At 38.8% G+C, this 21,098-nt stretch overlaps 4 protein-coding genes across 4 annotated transcripts in view; 3 read left to right on the forward strand and 1 right to left on the reverse strand.

The window, feature by feature from the left end:
* LOC307120608 (histone H3.2) overlaps positions 1-14,822 on the forward strand; it is a gene marked incomplete at its 3' end in the record, with an annotated part of 447,270 nt that extends 432,448 nt beyond the window's left edge. The window contains exon 2 of the mRNA XM_079807725.1: positions 14,388-14,822. Within this exon, the coding sequence (XP_079663851.1) occupies positions 14,412-14,822 (411 nt within the window). The 5' untranslated portion in view covers positions 14,388-14,411. The remainder of the gene's footprint in view (positions 1-14,387) is intronic.
* Positions 14,823-15,723: 901 nt separating this feature from the next.
* On the forward strand, positions 15,724-16,147 carry LOC307120574 (histone H4; the record flags this gene model as incomplete). The annotated part of the gene is made up of 1 exon (XM_079807676.1): positions 15,724-16,147. The coding sequence occupies one exon, from the start codon at positions 15,724-15,726 to the stop codon at positions 16,033-16,035; it is 312 nt and encodes a 103-aa protein (XP_079663802.1). The 3' UTR covers positions 16,036-16,147.
* Positions 16,148-17,132: 985 nt separating this feature from the next.
* Positions 17,133-17,507, forward strand: LOC307120501 (histone H2B-like; the record flags this gene model as incomplete). The annotated part of the gene is made up of 1 exon (XM_079807570.1): positions 17,133-17,507. One exon carries the CDS (start codon positions 17,133-17,135, stop codon positions 17,505-17,507), a length of 375 nt encoding a protein of 124 aa, XP_079663696.1.
* A 541-nt stretch (positions 17,508-18,048) lies between these two features.
* LOC307120129 (Fc receptor-like protein 5) overlaps positions 18,049-21,098 on the reverse strand; it is an 82,898-nt gene continuing 79,848 nt past the window's right edge. The window contains exon 12 of the mRNA XM_079807012.1: positions 18,049-18,452. Coding sequence (XP_079663138.1) covers positions 18,400-18,452 — 53 coding nt within the window. The 3' untranslated portion in view covers positions 18,049-18,399. The remainder of the gene's footprint in view (positions 18,453-21,098) is intronic.

Consider the following 21,098-nt stretch of genomic DNA (forward strand, 5'->3'; position numbering starts at 1 on the left):
AACATGTGAATGAATCTTTTTAATGGGTAAATATATGAAATTTAAACAGAACATTTTCTGTATATTCACTAAAATGTTTCTCCCTGTTTCTAAAAGGTGCATACTGCAGTGAGCAGGGTGGTAGAATACTTAGAATTGACTACAGGGGTGAAGTTTCCCTCAGCTAATACAGTTCTTCATGGGTATCTTCATTTTGAAGCACTCACTGATCATGATTATCATTATTCCTGTGTAAACTGTGGGGATCATCCTCCAGTGGTCATCATGGACCGCCATAAAAAGGGAGCCTTTCATTTGTCAGGTAAAATGTTTTCATGGAATAGACCGATTTAGATGTAAATTACTGACCAGGTTACTTTCAGAATTTACTATTTGTGTAAAAAAATTTCACATTATTTCTTTAGTAAGTGACCTTGCACAACCTCCAGAGGACTTCAATGGAGAAGTTGATATGGAGCATTTTTGGAAGGCACTTCCAATGGAAAGGATCAATCGAGGATTTATAACAAGTAATACAAGCCAATAATAATTTGTCAACATGTAACACCCTTTTCAATGACTGAAGAATTCTGTGACAAACTAATTAACAAATTAAAACATGTTTACATTTATCAAGATGTCAAGATCAAGATGTTTTAATATATTTCTTGTGTTTTAATATTTCCAAAGGTGACCTACACAATCCACTTAAAGTTCCGCCATCTTTCCACTTTTGGGCGCCGTGGATAGGCCAAAACACACGCTGGTCAAACCGAGTCCTTAATACTGAGTTTGAAAAAGTGCGTCCGCCGAAACCAGCTGAGGTCTGTGAATTAACAGTTTCTGAAGACCGCCTGACAGAGGAGCTGTACAAGCAGAAGGTAAAAATACAGTTGATTATATTTGTCTTTTTAGGAGCGATTTATAAGCCATTATTTTACCTGAAAACATGCTGCTTCTCACACATTTTATTTAGTTTGACAGGTTCATGTGGTTAGGAAATTATCCAGGGAGTGTGGGTTGGATTCCTCTGGATCGCGAAATGACCTCCTTCTGAGACTGTCGAATGAATTAAAGTCAAGGCACACGTATGACAAGGTCTTTCAAAAGATCTGGGCTGCGTCAGGTAAGCAAAACTTCACAGTGTTCTGTTTGTGTAAGATACTATTATTGTTAAAGTTTTTCACAGGGTGTAAAAACTTCAAGTGGTTTTACTCTTTGAAGTGTGAAAGTTATTTCACATGCACATATCAATGAGGATGAAAAACTTTTTAGTTGAATTTACAAAGGTTTTCTTTTTACAATCTGTTAATTTCTGCCTCTCTCCATTTCAGGCGGTTGGGCTGTGATTATGTGCCCTTGTGGCATTGTATACAGTATAAAGTGCAACATTAGGGCTGAAAGCCCACGTGACTTCACAGACATGCTGCTTTCTTGGAAATGCTTGCCAAATGTCGTAATATATGACTTTGCCCGTGGACTAGCAACACACATGAATCTGAGAGAGCCAGAAAGGTTGACCTTCAACCCATTTGAAGGACGGTTGAAGGCCCCAACTCCAGAAAACATAGCACTAGCCAAAGAGGGGAAACTAAAGGTGTCACTTCCTTGGTTGAAGTGCAAGAAAGTGGTCCCAGATTGCGATGGCCATCCCATAACTGGGTCAGCAGAACATTATGCTCTGTATGATCGTTTTCATGAAGATAACACTAAGGATGCCCGTGATGCCCTGCGGAAGCTTGGCCTGGTCCCGCAACTTGCAGGAGTAGTCAACAGCCAAGTTGTGGAACAGCTGTTTGCCAAAATGAAAAAAAAAAATACAATTACTTCTTAAACATGGCTTTGCCTTCAACTCATCTGTTTCTCATGAGGAATATCAATCACCACTACAATTGTCACAAAAACAAACAAAAGCCGCCCTTGGCACGCCCCCTGGACAACAGCCCTCGGCACATCCCCAACAGCGGCCATTGACTACTCCTTGACATTTAAGCCCTTTGCAAAAGAATGGATTCCTATCCAGGACAAACTGGTAAATTAATTAGTATAAATAGTAATTGTTTTTCATGTCACACACTATTATAATAATAATATCTGTTATTTGCAGCTCAATTATGTGCTGGACACCGGACGGCCTGCAGCGGAAATCATTGTGAAAGAAGGGCCCTTATGTATCACGCGTGAAGAATTCTGGAGCCTGGGGTTGCTAAGAGACATGGATTCTCATGTGAGTACTGGGAAGTTAATAAACACAAGGAAGGGAAACGGCATGTTTTTTATTTGCTTTTATGCTTGTTCACTGATGAGTTTGAATTGTTTCTTGCAGATTGGGAATGCCTTCTTTAAATTGAATTATGAAGCGGCTCAGCAACATGTATGTAACTTTTATCTGAGACTAAAGCCTAAATGTGTGCTATTAATTAAGTTGGCTTGAAAAAGCCAACTTACTGATCTGCTATATAAACTTTTTCTTCAACTAACTAACTAACTAACTAACTAACTAACTAACTAACTAACTAACTAACTAACTAACTAACTAACTAACTAACTAACTAACTAACAACTAACTAACTAACTAACTATATATCTATCTAACTATATATCTATCTAACTAACAATCTATCTCTTTCTACCTAAATTTCTAACTAACTAATTAACTAACTAACTAACTAACTAACTATCTAACTCACTCACTCACTCACTCACTCACTCTCACTCACACACTCACACACTCACACACTCACACACACACACACACACACACACACACACACACACACACACACACACACACACACACACACACACACACACACACACACACACACACACACACACACACACACACACACACACACACACACACACACACACACACACACACACACTAGCTAGCTTTTAAACTACTAAACTAAAACTTAAACTATTTCAAACTGAAAAGCTTCAAACTCCAAGCTTTTAAAACTACTCCAAACTTTCTGGCTTTATCAAGCTAACTTAGTTTGTCTCATCTAGTTTATTCTGTCATTTTATTGTCTACTTTTAAAGTTGCTGTTTTTTTCCTCATAGGGCAAAGACATAGATGACATGTTCGTTGTTCCTACATGGAAAGATACACAAAGCAACATCACTGACAACTTCCCAGTGAGTGAATATAAAATATGTATGGTGTCACAAAAATGTAGATCTGCATAATGACAAAATTTTTCATTAATGTTAGGAGGATGTCGACATGAAAGACTTCTTAGTCTTTCCAGGTTGGACCGAAGCAAACGGGCCAGAACACTTTGTTCTCAGTGTAAGGGAATGTTACTGTTACTACACTACATAGTACACGTATTGGTAATTAAGTTGGTTAGTTCATGTGTATTCCAACAAAGTGAACTGCAGCTCTACTCTTTGTCCTAATGACTTTTAAACTTATGTGAATGTCTTTAACCATTATCACATTATAGATCATAAAGCCACTCCTGAGAGAGATCCTCTTTTTAGACTCGCAGTACACATTCCATGAGTCTGGGTTTGGTGATGCTGAGTACAGAGCCATATTTAGGTCCACATTTGAGGCTTACTGTTTGCTATGTTCATATAGCAATTTACATTTTGGCTACGTTCCTATAGCCTGTACTGATTTGGTTTGGCTACGTTCCTTTGGCTATGTTCCTATAGCCTGTACTGATATGGTTTGGCTACGTTCCTATAGCCTGTACTGATATGGTTTGGCTACGTTCCTATAGCCTGTACTGATATATTTTGGTTACCGTAAAACTTCAAATAATAGCCGAGTCCCAAATAGACGCCTGTCTCTTTTAAACGCCTGGTGCGACGACAGGTTTGGGTTAATAAAGGCCGGTCTCAAATAGACGCCGGGTCTGTTTTTTAGTATCGGGCTGTATTTGATCTTCTCAAACCCGTCAGATCGTCTGTTCTATGTTTTGATTAAATTTCACGTGACAGACGGAACCGTTCATGAACGACTCATCACTATGGCAACATAACAAAGAGGTTAACGAACTTTCAGTCTTCAGTTTTTCTTAATTCTCTCAATACCACCATGAAGAAAAGTATAATTTGACATTTAAGCTGACAGTTGTCAAATTTCAAGCGTGGGTAAAGCTGGATACGGAGCGGCTGAAAAATTCCTTTAATGCTTGCGCGCAGACGTGCGCGTGTGTTAGTGTGTGCGAGGGAGAAGGAGGAGATATATTTCATTAACTTCGGGATGTTATCCTTAGGTATGTGGCCTGACAGTAGCTTCTGATGGAAGCGGGGGGACGTCGCCATTTTCGCAGGGGATTAACGTTATAAACGTTTCTTCCTTTTGTTTGCTTATAATTAAAGGGTAACTAAACCCCTGCTCAGAGCTTAACTCCACCCACTGGCAATTTTCAAAAAATGCTGGAAAAGTGGGCAGAGCCCGGCGGACACAGAGGGGACGAACCGAGGGCGGGGCTGAGCGGAGGGCGTGCACCTGAGACCCGCAGGGACGGGTTGATTGACAGCTGTCAGACTCGCGAGTCGCAAAGATGGAGAATGACTGGAGTGACGCCAGCTTTGCAACAGAGCGGTCATTTCTCCTACCTTCACCTGAAGTGGAGGAGGGTGGATTGTCTGTAGACATAAACCCGGAGCCTTATCAATGCGAGCCGCTGCTCAAACTGCGTTAACTCCCGATGCCGACGATGCTAGTGAAGCAGCCGCGCAAGAGAACTGACCTAATCTATCTGCGTCCGCGGCAACCGCTTGCGTGTCAGGGTTTGAAAGCGCGTCTCATGTATGAAAATTATCTGTACACATGACGGGCGGCAATAAAATCGCAAGAAAAGCCTGACGTGTACTGACAACTTCATTATTTAACCGTATTTTCTTCAATACAATGTTAAAGCATGTGTCAAGTGAGTTTCATTCATAATGTTTCCACTTCATGTAATATGACAGTTCATACTGGAGTAAAGCCGTTCTCATCATGTGATTGGGGGAAACATTTCTGAGGGCGTGGTGAGCTCGTGCTAGGGGCGCGGATTGTGAGCCGTTGGAGGTACCATCCTACGTCACGATGTACCACAACGTCCAATAGGAAAATTCAACTGCAGTAGCCACCGTTCAACCTTAAGAGGGCAGCACTTTGGCGGTTTTACACCATATTTTATAGAATTAAAACACTTTATACTCAAATGTCAAAACATTTACTCGAATCAATGAACAGCATTAATAAAGCCCCAGTATTACAGATCATTAACTAAAAAAAGTTGGTTTAGGGTTTAGTTACCCTTTAAGTCTATTATAACTATTCACATCCTTTACTGTGGTAAAGTACAATAAAAAACTGTGGGACGAATACCTTTTTACTTCAAACTTTATTTAACACAGTTTGTTCTTGTTATTAAACTTGGTAATGCGCGTCAAGTTTGGTTTATTTGAATAGCGCATTTCACACACACGCCGCAGTGATTTTAGTTTCGTTTTCTCTGGCTGTGAATAATCAAACATTGCCTAAATGTCTTGACCTTGTGGAAGATACAATCCGCTCTTCAGACCTTTTACAACAAGTCTTGCCTTGCAACATTAGGAGAAAACACGAAGATATATTTGAAAGGTGTCTATCCAGCTTTTGTCCCATTCCTCTCAAAGCGCAGAGTACGTCTTTGCGGGGAAATATAATCAAATATTTTTCTAACTAATATTTAATTTTCTTATATTCTTTAGGTAACTATTATTTACTGAAAATCGTTTAAATGTTGAATAGGCTGTGTTGTTTCACTGACGGAAGTGCTAAAATAAACACGCATGCTTATGGATGTTTCAGCCTCAAATGATTTCAAAATGTAGGCTATACATATATCTGCATAGACTACAGTATTTAAAATAGCATATATGCATTAGTTACATTCTCAAATTAATTTACAGAGCAATCCCTGCTAAGTTTTTAGTTTAACTATAACTATAGAAGAGGATTAGTGTGCGTCGCACTCACAACAGACTCGCAACGGGTGCGTGGCATCACGATGATATCGTCCATCGGCACAACCATAATTTCTTACATTAAATGATTTGTTAAACACATTCAAATTAATTATAAATAAAACGTAATATAATGTGGTAACCTCCTACCGTCATGCTTGAACATCTCAACACTAAATTAAAGGCCCGTCTCTTATAGACGCCTGTTTCAAATACAAGCCGGTGCAGTTCGGTGATTTGGGTAAATAGAAGCCCGGGCTATTATTTGAAGTTTTACGGTATGTTCCTATGGCCTGTACTGATATGGTTTGGCTACGTTCCTATAGCCTGTACTGATATGGTTTGGTTATGTTCCTATAGCCTGTACTGATATGGTTTGGTTATGTTCCTATAGCCTGTACTGATATATTTTGGTTATGTTCCTATAGCCTGTACTGATATATTTTGGTTATGTTCCTATAGCCTGTACTGATATGGTTTGGTTATGTTCCTATAGCCTGTACTGATATATTTTGGTTATGTTCCTATAGCCTGTACTGATATATTTTGGTTATGTTCCTATGGCCTGTACTGATATGGTTTGGTTATGTTCCTATAGCCTGTACTGATATGGTTTGGTTATGTTCCTATAGCCTGTACTGATATATTTTGGTTATGTTCCTATGGCCTGTACTGATATATTTTGGTTATGTTCCTATGGCCTGTACTGATATGGTTTGGTTATGTTCCTATGGCCTGTACTGATATGGTTTGGTTATGTTCCTATATCCTGTACTGATATGGTTTGGTTATGTTCCTATAGCCTGTACTGATATGGTTTGGCTACGTTCCTATAGCCTGTACTGATATGGTTTGGTTATGTTCCTATGGCCTGTACTGATATGGTTTGGTTATGTTCCTATAGCCTGTACTGATATATTTTGGTTATGTTCCTATAGCCTTTACTGATATGGTTTGGTTATGTTCCTATGGCCTGTACTGATATGGTTTGGTTATGTTCCTATAGCCTGTACTGATATGGTTTGGTTATGTTCCTATAGCCTGTACTGATATGGTTTGGTTATGTTCCTATAGCCTGTACTGATATGGTTTGGTTATGTTCCTATAGCCTGCACTGATATGGTTTGGTTATGTTCCTATAGCCTGTACTGATATATTTTGGTTATGTTCCTATAGCCTGTACTGATATATTTTGGTTATGTTCCTATAGCCTGTACTGATATGGTTTGGTTATGTTCCTATAGCCTGTACTGATATGGTTTGGTTATGTTCCTATAGCCTGTACTGATATGGTTTGGTTATGTTCCTATAGCCTGTACTGATATATTTTGGTTATGTTCCTATAACCTGTACTGATATATTTTGGTTATGTTCCTATAGCCTGTACTGATATATTTTGGCTACATTCCTATAGCCTGTACTGATATGGTTTGGTTATGTTCCTATAGCCTGTACTGATATGGTTTGGCTACATTCCTATAGCCTGTACTGATATGGTTTGGTTATGTTCCTATAGCCTGTACTGATATGGTTTGGTTATGTTCCTATAGCCTGTACTGATATGGTTTGGTTATGTTCCTATAGCCTGTACTGATATGGTTTGGCTACGTTCCTATAGCCTGTACTGATATGGTTTGGTTATGTTCCTATAGCCTGTACTGATATGGTTTGGTTATGTTCCTATAGCCTGTACTGATATATTTTGGTTATGTTCCTATAACCTGTACTGATATATTTTGGTTATGTTCCTATAGCCTGTACTGATATATTTTGGCTACATTCCTATAGCCTGTACTGATATGGTTTGGTTATGTTCCTATAGCCTGTACTGATATGGTTTGGCTACATTCCTATAGCCTGTACTGATATGGTTTGGTTATGTTCCTATAGCCTGTACTGATATGGTTTGGTTATGTTCCTATAGCCTGTACTGATATGATTTGGTTATGTTCCTATAGCCTGTACTGATATGGTTTGGCTACGTTCCTATAGCCTGTACTGATATGGTTTGGTTATGTTCCTATAGCCTGTACTGATATGGTTTGGCTACATTCCTATAGCCTGTACTGATATGGTTTGGTTATGTTCCTATAGCCTGTACTGATATGGTTTGGTTATGTTCCTATAGCCTGTACTGATATGGTTTGGCTACGTTCCTATAGCCTGTACTGATATGGTTTGGTTATGTTCCTATAGCCTGTACTGATATGGTTTGGTTATGTTCCTATAGCCTGTACTGATATGGTTTGGCTACGTTCCTATAGCCTGTACTGATATGGTTTGGTTATGTTCCATATAGCCTGTACTGATATGGTTTGGCTACATTCCTATAGCCTGTACTGATATGGTTTGGCTACATTCCTATAGCCTGTACTGATATATTTTGGCTACATTCCTATAGCCTGTACTGATATGGTTTGGTTATGTTCCTATAGCCTGTACTGATATGGTTTGGCTACGTTCCTATAGCCTGTACTGATATGGTTTGGTTATGTTCCTATAGCCTGTACTGATATGGTTTGGCTACGTTCCTATAGCCTGTACTGATATATTTTGGTTATGTTCCTAAGGCCTGTACTGATATGTTTTGGCTACGTTCCTATAGCCTGTACTGATATATTTTGGTTATGTTCCTATGGCTTGTACTGATATGGTTTGGTTATGTTCCTATGGCCTGTACTGATATATTTTGGTTATGTTCCTATAGCCTGTACTGATATATTTTGGTTATGTTCCTATAGCCTGTACTGATATGGTTTGGTTATGTTCCTATAGCCTGTACTGATATGGTTTGGTTATGTTCATAGCCTGTACTGATATGGTTTGGTTATGTTCCTATAGCCTGTACTGATATGGTTTGGCTATGTTCCTATAGCCTGTACTGATATATTTTGGTTATGTTCCTAAGGCCTGTACTGATATGTTTTGGCTACGTTCCTATAGCCTGTACTGATATATTTTGGTTATGTTCCTATGGCTTGTACTGATATGGTTTGGTTATGTTCCTATGGCCTGTACTGATATATTTTGGTTATGTTCCTATAGCCTGTACTGATATATTTTGGTTATGTTCCTATAGCCTGTACTGATATGGTTTGGTTATGTTCCTATAGCCTGTACTGATATGGTTTGGCTACGTTCCTATAGCCTGTACTGATATGGTTTGGTTATGTTCCTATGGCTTGTACTGATATGGTTTGGTTATGTTCCTATGGCCTGTACTGATATGTTTTGGTTATGTTCCTATGGCTTGTACTGATATGGTTTGGTTATGTTCCTAAGGCCTGTACTGATATGTTTTGGCTACGTTCCTATAGCCTGTACTGATATATTTTGGTTATGTTCCTATGGCTTGTACTGATATGGTTTGGTTATGTTCCTATGGCCTGTACTGATATATTTTGGTTATGTTCCTATAGCCTGTACTGATATATTTTGGTTATGTTCCTATAGCCTGTACTGATATGGTTTGGTTATGTTCCTATAGCCTGTACTGATATGGTTTGGCTACGTTCCTATAGCCTGTACTGATATGGTTTGGTTATGTTCCTATGGCTTGTACTGATATGGTTTGGTTATGTTCCTATGGCCTGTACTGATATGGTTTGGTTATGTTCCTATGGCTTGTACTGATATGGTTTGGTTATGTTCCTATGGCCTGTACTGATATATTTTGGTTATGTTCCTATAGCCTGTACTGATATATTTTGGTTATGTTCCTATAGCCTGTACTGATATGGTTTGGTTATGTTCCTATAGCCTGTACTGATATGGTTTGGCTACGTTCCTATAGCCTGTAATGATATGGTTTGGTTATGTTCCTATGGCTTGTACTGATATGGTTTGGTTATGTTCCTATGGCCTGTACTGATATGTTTTGGTTATGTTCCTATGGCTTGTACTGATATGGTTTGGTTATGTTCCTATAGCCTGTACTGATATATTTTGGTTATGTTCCTATGGCTTGTACTGATATGGTTTGGTTATGTTCCTATAGCCTGTACTGATATGGTTTGGTTATGTTCCTATAGCCTGTACTGATATGGTTTGGTTATGTTCCTATAGCCTGTACTGATATATTTTGGTTATGTTCCTATGGCTTGTACTGATATATTTTGGTTATGTTCCTATGGCCTGTACTGATATGGTTTGGTTATGTTCCTATAACCTGTACTGATATATTTTGGTTATGTTCCTATGGCTTGTACTGATATGGTTTGGTTATGTTCCTATAGCCTGTACTGATATGGTTTGGTTATGTTCCTATAGCCTGTACTGATATGGTTTGGTTATGTTCCTATAGCCTGTACTGATATGGTTTGGTTATGTTCCTATAGCCTGTACTGATATATTTTGGTTATGTTCCTATGGCTTGTACTGATATATTTTGGTTATGTTCCTATGGCCTGTACTGATATGGTTTGGTTATGTTCCTATAACCTGTACTGATATATTTTGGTTATGTTCCTATGGCTTGTACTGATATGGTTTGGTTATGTTCCTATGGCTTGTACTGATATGGTTTGGTTATGTTCCTATAGCCTGTACTGATATGGTTTGGTTACGTTCCTATAGCCTGTACTGATATGTTTTGGTTACGTTCCTATAGCCTGTACTGATATGTTTCAGCTGATAATGTCTCAGTGGTTGTCACATCTATCTGTTTCAAATTATTATTATTAATTTTTATTTTGGTATAGAGATCTTGCTCAGAAGATTGATCCAGGGAGCTGGACTGAGAAGACTGGGCATGATATTGTGGTGAATAATATATTGCATAACTTGATATTACAATGAAATATGATTGCTTGTAATCTGCATTTCATATACAAGACATCTGACAGAGAAGACAGTAGCTTTGATCTACCAGTCATGTTTCATGTATAACTAATCTTACCTTATTTTTTTGGTTGATTATAGGGCTTGCCACGCCAGATCTGTGGCAATGACTGTGGGATTTTTATGCTTATGGTAAAGTGTCGTGTGTGTGTGTGTGTGTGTGTGTGTGTGTGTGTGTGTGTGTGTGTGTGTGTGTGTGTGTGTGTGTGTGTGTGTGTGTGTGTGTGTGTGTGTGCATGAGCATATGCATGTTTCTGTCAACATAGTAAATAAGATGTTTTCCTTCTTCTCTGTTTCAGTATACACTCTCCATTGTGACAGGCACAGGGTTTCAAATCCAGGAGGTGAGCTGATTCAGAAATGTATATAAGGATGAAATTGATACTTTAAATGTTTCTTATATACATGCTTGTTTATATTGAAGGAAAGGGACAAAATAAAAACTAAAGACTCTCCTTATCATTGTCACATTTCTTTCAGATGGACATGCCTTAGATTCGGAAGTGGTGGTGTCTTCTTCTTATGGAGCGTTTTAAAATGGATGGGTATGACAGCCCTAAACAATATGTATATATTCACCTGATGACTACATTAAGTTAATGATATAAGCAGACACCAAATAAATGTTTATGCAATATTCTAGATTAATCTTGTTGATGTTTGAAAGGTATGGCCAAAGGTTTGCTTTCTGGACTGATGAGGCCAGAAGCTTGTTACAGGGAAGCTTTCAGCCAATATTCAGAAAGAAAGCGTGCCATCACTGAGGAAATTCCAGCCCACATGCAGGCTGTCTTTGACCGCACTGCAGAAGAAAAGAGACTGCTGGACTTCATTGTACAGTCACCGGGAGCTGAACAGCATTTGGTGGTACTTAGACAAATTCATCATTACAGACTCGCAGTAAATAAATCAACCAGGGCTTTTGTTAAAAATATTGTCAACTATGCGCCCCATTTATTGGCAGTGACAGGCCAATAAAAATCCTGTCTATGATTGGTCGCCTACCTCTAAATACCTCCCTGCCTACCTGCCCACACTCTGCCCATGCACTCGTTGATCTTCAGCAGAGTCTTCCTCCAGCAGTATTTAGGCAGTGCATGCTAATTTGTTTTGGAGGTTTGGCTTTGAAATAAGCCCAAAATGTATGGGTTGGAATATTTTTGGTTGATTGCTTTCAAAATCTACCTTAGTCTTGCTTGTTTCTCCAATTCTGCATATTCTAGCGTTAAAGTCAGTTGTTCCTTCACTAACGGCTGCCACACAATACGCTTAAATAATTGTGGCAAAATAATTTGTCCATAGGACGTACTCAATGGGAAGACTTCAAAGTGGTACCCTCCAAAGTCCTTTCGCCAGGTGCCTGTCTACCTTGACAGTGAAGGACAACAGGACAACCTTTTTGCTTTTCTGAAGTCAGTATTACATAAGACACCAACGAAACTGAGCTTCACAGATGAAGTGCAGTTCAATCTGTGGTGTTCTATTTACAGAGGTATGCATAACAATATAATGTATTGTGCATGTTTCTGCCCTTTCAAACTCTACTGTACATTATACCATATGCTGCTTATCTACAGATCATATTTCAATTAACAATTTTCTTTTGATAGGCCATCATATATGGCCTGGCTGGGCTTCAGAATTGGTCACTGCAGGATGCTGAGCAGGCCTTCCTCTCTGGTCCACATTATCATCACAGGTAATATAGGTATATAGGTAATATTTAAAGGACAGGAAAAGTCATATTATTGTAGAAATTACATGTTATTTCTATTCAGATTTCTTGCATCTATCTATATTTTTTTTCTCAGTTCAGATGCGCTTTATTGACATGAATGTTTCAAGAACCTGTTCACCCAAATCTTTCAACAGTATGCAATAACAGTAATATGAACATTATTTGGTATGGAGATTTATATAATTTTGTATTGTATATAATGTGTGTGCTCTGTGGAGACTAAGATCTTTAAAATTTTAAATAAAAAATTAGAGAGTTGAACAAGTTCAACTCAATGTTCCTTATTTCATTCACTTCTCTTTCTTTCTCTCTCTAGGAGTCAGTGAAGACGTTGTCAATGAAGTTCTTCGGTTTACGTCATGAACAAATGAGTTTTTTGTGTGTTCAAATGTAACTGTTATATATTATTTTATAAAATATACACAATCTTAAATCTACCCCCAGAGTCATCCTTGTGTATTCCCTCTGTACTTGAAAATGTGATTGACTGAAAAGACTAAACCATTCCTTGTTTATTTTACTTGATGAGTTATTAAATTATGCACCTTGGACCCAATAATTACTCAACAGTCCCAGAAACCAGATTTAATTGCAAATAAAATTGTAATAAACCTTTAAAAACCTAAAAAAAAAATAAAATGGGTCAAAATATTGCCTTGGTAGCATTTGTTTCGGTTCTCCAAAACTAGGGTCCTGGAAATGCGTTCCTGGGATTGCAGTTCTCCGACACGGTAGGTGGCGCTGTCACAAAAAAATAGGGTCCTAGAAATGCGGTCCTAGAAAGTGCAGCCTCCGGTATTGCAGACGGATAATGTTGGTTTACACAAGTTAAAAAATTATTAACTTCTCTTTTAAAGGTGTTAGAATAAATTGTTTAAGCAATAAACACAGAATAAATGATAACCCAAAGTGTATTAAACAATAAGAAACGCCAAAAACAGTATATACAATATAGAAACAAAAATGGATGTAAATGCGGTGGAATAGTCTGTTTCAGTCCAGTGTGTGTGTGTGTGTGTGTGTGTGTGTGTGTGTGTGTGTGTGTGTGTGTAGGCTTTTATTCCGGGAGCACGATGAAATACAGCGCTGTCCTGTTCAGTCTCTCAAAGGTGAAATACTCCAACTTGTTATTTCCTCAACGAGATAATCCTTAACAGATGATGACAACCCGTACTGTAGAGCGATCGATCTTATAATCCACAGTGAATTGAGAGCGTCCTCTCTCGAACACTTTTATCGGATGTGACAATCAGCTGTCTGACCCCATGACGTCACATGGATTCCCTGGATCTTCCCGACACAAGTCTCGCGTGAGTAAAACGGGAACACAAACACATATCCGGACAATATACCAAAGGGGAAAACGATATACAAAAACAGCTGTATTAAATTAATAATGAAAATAATTCACAGCAGTATAAATATTCCCCCATTATGTGGCCGCACTACACGGTCCTCCTTGTGCTCATCTGTAAACACTGACTCGTTACTTCTGCCTTTTCAACATAATTGCGTTGGCGAGCATTTGTGCTTATAAAACTTAAAAATGGCCGATCGTTTCGCTAGATAAGACCCTTATTGATCGTCTGGTAGCGTTTGATGTGGTTTAAAGCCCTTTTGAAGCTGTACTGAACCTCTCATTTGGACCTTGAACCGTTTGGGGTCTATTGACTTCCATTATATGGACAAAGATCCTGAAATGTTTTCATCAAAAATCTTCATTTCTTTTCGACTGAAGACAGAAAGACATGGATATCTTGGATGACAAAGGGGTGAGTAAATTATAAGCAAAAGTTTATTTGAAAGTGAACTAATCCTTTAAATAAGCGCGTGTTCTCGTGAACTGTTCATCCGTTCGTTCTGTTCACAGCAGCGGCTGAACTCATTAGAAACAATGGCGAGAACCAAGCAGACCGCCCGTAAGTCCACCGGAGGAAAAGCCCCGAGGAAGCAGCTGGCGACTAAAGCCGCCCGTAAGAGTGCTCCAGCTACCGGTGGCGTTAAGAAGCCTCACCGCTACAGGCCCGGTACCGTGGCGCTGAGAGAGATCCGCCGTTATCAGAAATCCACTGAACTGCTGATCCGCAAACTGCCCTTCCAGCGCCTGGTGAGAGAAATCGCTCAGGACTTCAAGACGGATCTGCGCTTCCAGAGCTCCGCTGTCATGGCCCTGCAGGAGGCGAGCGAGGCTTATTTGGTGGGTCTGTTTGAGGACACCAACCTGTGCGCCATCCACGCCAAGAGAGTCACCATCATGCCCAAAGACATTCAGCTGGCCCGCCGCATCCGCGGAGAGCGCGCTTAGACCCGCAGCGGCTTCAGCCACACACCCCAAAGGCTCTTTTAAGAGCCACACCAATGCCTCAAAGAAATATCTTTTCCACTTAAAAAGTGATAACTCTTTTATACTCCAATCTAAAAATTAAATCAAATCTTTTTTTTTTTAATAAAGTGAAACCGATGTATTGGTCAAACCTATCTCAGGGAAGAACTCAAAAACGAATCAATTAAAGTGCAGACATTGGTCACATGACCCTCAGGGGTCCATTTTGTGTCCTGGTTCAGCACAGGTCACATGGCTCCATATTTTCTCCAATGAAAAGTGCATTTTTCACTCATTTGTGTTCAGTTAATCACCCACTGAATTCAAGATTCTCCTTATATATATATATATATATATAGGGAATTTGTAATGCATTTAAAACTGGATATTTGTTTGTTCAAGGGTCTGGTTAAAGAAATTGTTATATATTCATATATTCATATATTTATTTCATATATTTGTTCTACATGGAAATGTCACCTTATACAACATGTGCAATGTTGCCTTGAAACAAACTTTTAAAAAACAAAATAAGTTTAATTAACGATTTTTTTTAAATGATTTATATTGTTATAGTGTCCAATTTTAAGCAGGAAAAACACCACAAATGTTTTTTTTCCTCAGTGATAAATCACATACCATAGAGGGTCAAGTCTTCAGAAGTTTGTTAATTAATATATTATATAGTATATTCTATAGTTATCAATATTAAACCCCATTTATTCCCATTTTCAAGCATCAAAAGTCTGACCACGGCTTGGTGACGTCAACTAGAACCGCCCATGATTGTGGTTTCAATCAGGTCCGCTAGCTGACTATAAACTCCTCTTCTCCAGAGTTTGTTCTTTATTCAGTCATTGTGGACTGAAGAGAATCTGCCGTCATGTCTGGAAGAGGAAAGGGCGGTAAAGGACTCGGGAAAGGAGGCGCTAAGCGGCACCGAAAGGTTCTACGCGATAATATCCAGGGAATCACTAAACCCGCTATTCGGCGTCTGGCTCGACGCGGCGGCGTCAAGCGTATTTCTGGCCTGATCTATGAAGAGACGCGCGGTGTGTTGAAGGTGTTTCTGGAGAACGTCATTCGTGATGCTGTGACCTACACTGAACACGCCAAGAGAAAGACCGTCACCGCCATGGATGTTGTGTACGCGCTGAAGCGACAGGGACGCACCCTGTACGGGTTCGGCGGTTAGAGACTCACGAAGAAGAAAAACACCAACGGCTCTTTTAAGAGCCACACACACTTTCACCCAAAGAACAAGTATCAAGTTTCTAATTTCTGAAATGGTCCTAAATATTTTTGTAATATAAACTCGTGATGGAATCAAAACACAGCGAATCCAACGCATTCATACAGTTCGCCGTAATTTGTATAGACGGAGATTACAAACGAGCAGCAGATGTTAGCTCCATTAGCTGCTATTTCACAATGGCGGATCTCAAGTTTGTGTTGGTCTTGTTGACCCCGTCCCCAGCACCTGACGTAATCGGTTCTTACTTCTAGCCCAGCAATGTTTTGGTGCTACTTAAGAACCACTTTTCCTGGCTCGGAGCTGGGGCTTTGGGTGTGGAAACACAAAGAACCGATTTGAAACTAGGCTCTGGCTCCGATCTAGCTCTAGCACTGCCTTGGTGGAAAAGAGGTAACAGAGAACAAGTTTCTAGTTCCTGAAATAGTCCTAAATATTTTTGTAATATAAACTCATGATGGTGTTTGCTTGAGGGATTTCTGAAGCATTTAAAAAGGCAGTTTATTTTGGCTAGTTTTGTTCGATTATGTGTTGTAGCTGCTTAATAAACAAAATTTTTAACAAGTTTTGGGCGCAACAAGATGCAATTCCATTTGTATATTCCTGTCTTTTGAAGTACATACATTTTATTAAATTATTGTGAATCCATGGAGTTTACTACATTAAGCAATAAACAATACCTTTTTTCTGCTTCTTAATAAACGTTAAAAATATAGACACCCCAGCTTATGAAGTCAAAGAGCTCTAAAATTATTCACAATATTTCACTTATTCATTCAGAAAATTACGGGAAAATGAAACCAAGGAGCGGAGTCGGATGTAGTTGTCGATGGGCGTGGTTAACATTTTAAAGCTTCTGATTGGCTCCCAGACAAGTCACGGAGCGTTTAATGTGGCCAATGAAATCATTCTATAGGTGGAGACTCCCAATCACAGAGGCCGTTCTTCTCTTCTGATATTAGCATAGGGCAGAGCATATAAACCCGCCTGTAGTAACTCAGCTTTATTGCTCTTTGAGTGTCTCTGAGTGAAGCTTCATCATGCCTGAACCAGCGAAGTCCGCCCCCAAGAAGGGCTCGAAGAAGGCCGTCACTAAAACCGCCGGCAAGGGCGGAAAGAAGCGCAAGAGGTCCAGGAAGGAGAGCTACGCGATCTACGTGTACAAAGTCCTGAAGCAGGTTCATCCCGACACCGGCATCTCCTCCAAGGCGATGGGAATCATGAACTCTTTCGTCAACGACATCTTCGAGCGCATCGCCGGTGAAGCGTCTCGTCTCGCTCACTACAACAAGCGCTCCACCATCACATCGAGAGAGATCCAGACCGCCGTGCGTCTGCTGCTGCCCGGGGAGCTGGCCAAACACGCCGTGTCTGAGGGCACAAAGGCGGTCACCAAATACACCAGCTCAAAGTAAAGCCGCTCATCTCATCACACACAAAGGCTCTTTTAAGAGCCACACATATTGTCTTTATAAAGAGCTTGTCTTTCTGCACGATTTAGTTCAATAATTTAATGATTTAGCTTTAATCTTTAAAGTTCTTGCTTATTTTGATGAAATATAATTTAATAGGTAATGTTTTACAGCTTTCTAGTTTATTTTTTTATTAATAAGATATTCATTTTAACAGGCTTAAAATGGAGACTTCATTTAGTAATCTATAATCACATTCATGAATGTTTATAAAAAAAACTCATATTGAATATTTGCTTTATGGTGGAAAATATTACAAATGTAAAATGAAGCTCAAGATCATGTGAGTAGAAACATCTCTGCTGAAATCTCATCACTGTCAGTGAAAGATCAGTTTTATTAGGTCTGGTGTAAAATGGCTGTTAAATGTGTAGTTTAGTGGCAGAGCATCCAAAGGCAACTTCAGTTTCTTACAATGAAAACATGACGAACTCAGACAATGTGTTCGGCTTAGATGATGGTTTATAAATGATGACACAAATGTGAGACAAAGACATTTATTACACACTTTTGGGCATATACACATTAATTTGAACTGTTATTTATATGTTCAGAATAAAACTTTGGTCTGTATGTTTACAAATGACAGAAACAAGTTAAACAGAGCCAGCAACACTGAAGAACATTATTACTGAAGAACAAACATCACACAGATATGATCAAGACATTTAAAGTTATGACAAATCTAGATAATAACAGTAAATATGGATCATATAAAAGCATAAAACACTAAAATATGTCATGTTTAATGACAGATGATATAAGGTAAATCAAATATGTTAACAGAAATATGATCACTCTGAATCTGTTTAAACATGTTAATATCAGAGTTTCTTCAAGTCTCTTCCTCTGTTACGGCGAACTGACTTTGGTCTTCAACAGATGGATCTGTGAAATTAAAACAAACCTTTATTACAAATACAATTCATTTAAATTACAATATGCATATTAATAACAAACCAGCTGAAGTGTGTAAACACCAAATCACTTCAAATGCAGAACACAAAGCCTCACCAACACCAAATCCCTTCAAAAGTGGCAGATCATCCATGTTTGTAGAAACTGAACTCAATCACTTTTCCTGCTCGCACCGTTTGAAGACACAGAAACTGCTTCTGCTCTGAATTCTGTTCAACTTTCTTTTTCCCATTTATATAAACAGATGATTTTGCTCATAAAATTCAGCAGCTGGCAAACACATCTTTTTTAAAACCCAAAATGAGTAACACCATAGAAAAGTTTCATTACAACTAAACTTCCTAAAAGCAAAAATAAAGATTCTAATCTGGCATAATTCACAAATGCATGAAAGATTCAATAGTTTCTCTCTCCGTACAAAAAGGACATCCAGCGCCAATCTCAGGATTTCAACTTGAGAAAAGAATTGATTCTCCACTGCTATCACCTGTTCTTTCAGTCATCAGTGGTTTATAAAGTGCTCTCCACTCAGGTTTCCTGTCCACATTTAATAATAAAAAAAGAATCACGCCAACGTCACGCAAAGACGTTTGAATATGTGGACACGGTCCTCCATCCGCTCATCTGTAAACACTGACTCGGTACTTCCGCCTGCGTCTAGCGTGAACTTTTCAACATAATTGCGTTTTACGTGACGTCACGAGCGCGCGTCACTGAACAGAGCAAGGCGAGCATCTGTGTTTATAAAACTTAAAACTTTATTTATTAAAAAAAAAATACCCTTATTGATCGTCTGGTACCGTTTGATGTGGTTTAAAGCCCTTTTGAAGCTGTACTGAACCTCTCATTTGGACCTTGAACCGTTTGGGGTCTATTGACTTCCATTATATGGAGAAATATCCTGAAATGTTTTCATCAAAAATATTAATTTATTTTCGACTGAAGACAGAAAGACATGGATATCTTGGATGACAAAGGGGGTGAGTAAATTATCAGCAAAAGTTTATTTGAAAGTGAACTAATCCTTTAAAGAGGATCAAAACGGCAATTTATCGTTTTAATGTCGTGATAAAATGGACTGAATACTTCATATGTTCATGTGGGAACTCGGATTGAAGTGTGTTCCGCGCTTAAAACAAGCCGACTGTGAACTGTTAAAGATTGCATTCGGAAACCGTTCAGTACACGTGTGCCGAAACGGTTCAATACGAATACGTGTACCGTTACACCCCTAGTTTTCTTATTTAACTTTTTTTTATTATTACACAATACTTATACAAAGCTTCCCCAGTAAAAAAAATTTCGCTATTTGCTGTCTCCAGCCCGTTTGGCCTTTTACCGATGAAATGGTGTGCGTAATGACATCATCCCTAAAAAAAACAGCATTATCGCATAAGTTTTGTTGTATCGCTAAAGAAATCTGCCCTCAAGTCGATTCCATACATAATTTCACTTATATCGCAAATGATATCGTATCTTTCGTGTCCCAAATATGTGTAAAATGCAGAGAGTAATGAGAAGATTGACATTTACTTACTATTTTCAGAATAGGCCAATTACTAAATGATGAAATATGAAATAGAAGATCAGGGAGAAGTGGGACAGTTTGTCTGACAGGAGGAACAGCCTTTATGTGACGGAGCCCATGGGTTTGGACACAGAGCGGCTCAATTGTCCAACTTTTACTATAGTCATAGAGCAACAATCTTTAACATAAGCCTTGAACATGAGCAGTCAAGCCAGTCGCGGTTTGATGTGGCCGAGAAATCATGTCAGATCATTCAAACAAAAAGTCAGGGGCGCCGCTAAGGGGGGGAAAGTTAGGACGATTCTAAGGGCCCACACACCCCAGAGATCGGTTTTATTAGTAGTAACAGTACTAGTAGTAATGTGTTATAAATGTATAATCTACCAAAGAGTTACAAATATTAAAAAATGATGGCATTTCCGGCAAAATTCAGCAAAACGCTCCACTCATGAACCGCTCACGCTCACGGGTAAAACTACGCTCACTCATATCCCACTCTGACATGAAAATTCTCTGTGCTATAATTTTTGCAGCCATTACGCTTTTTATTTTTATCTTTATGTTTAAATATTACAATGTTGTTTTTTCATGTCTATGTTGTCAATCTGTCGATTATGAAAAGTGAACAGCATGAGTGAGATCGGACACATCATAAGATGAATGGAGTGGGTCAGACATGATTGTGACCACTTCATTAAGTTTTGTTTCATATAAATTGTATCTTAATTTTAATCAATGTTTCATCAGCCAATTTGGGGCATTCTGGGTTGAGCGAGCAGAGCTTAATTGGTCAGTATTATTAAATTGCAGACAAAGATTTGCATAGCTAGGTTGGTGTGGTAGAGGGCCCAACATCATGTTCTTTCATGGGGCCCAAAATTGCTAGCGGCGCCCCTGCAAAAAGTTATTAGTTCTGGTTTCAAAAACATCAAATCGCTGATATTTTCCCCCTCAGAGACAGAACCTAAACATTTTATTTGTGTAACCTATATTTAACTTTTATTAAATCGATTAGATTCAACCGACTTTATTTATTTATTTTATTTCTTTGCTATCAAATTATTTTACGTATAATAAATTGTATTTAT

This window comes from Gobio gobio, assembly GCF_949357685.1.
Source record: "Gobio gobio genome assembly, chromosome: 2".
Classification (NCBI taxonomy): Eukaryota; Metazoa; Chordata; class Actinopteri; order Cypriniformes; family Gobionidae; genus Gobio; species Gobio gobio.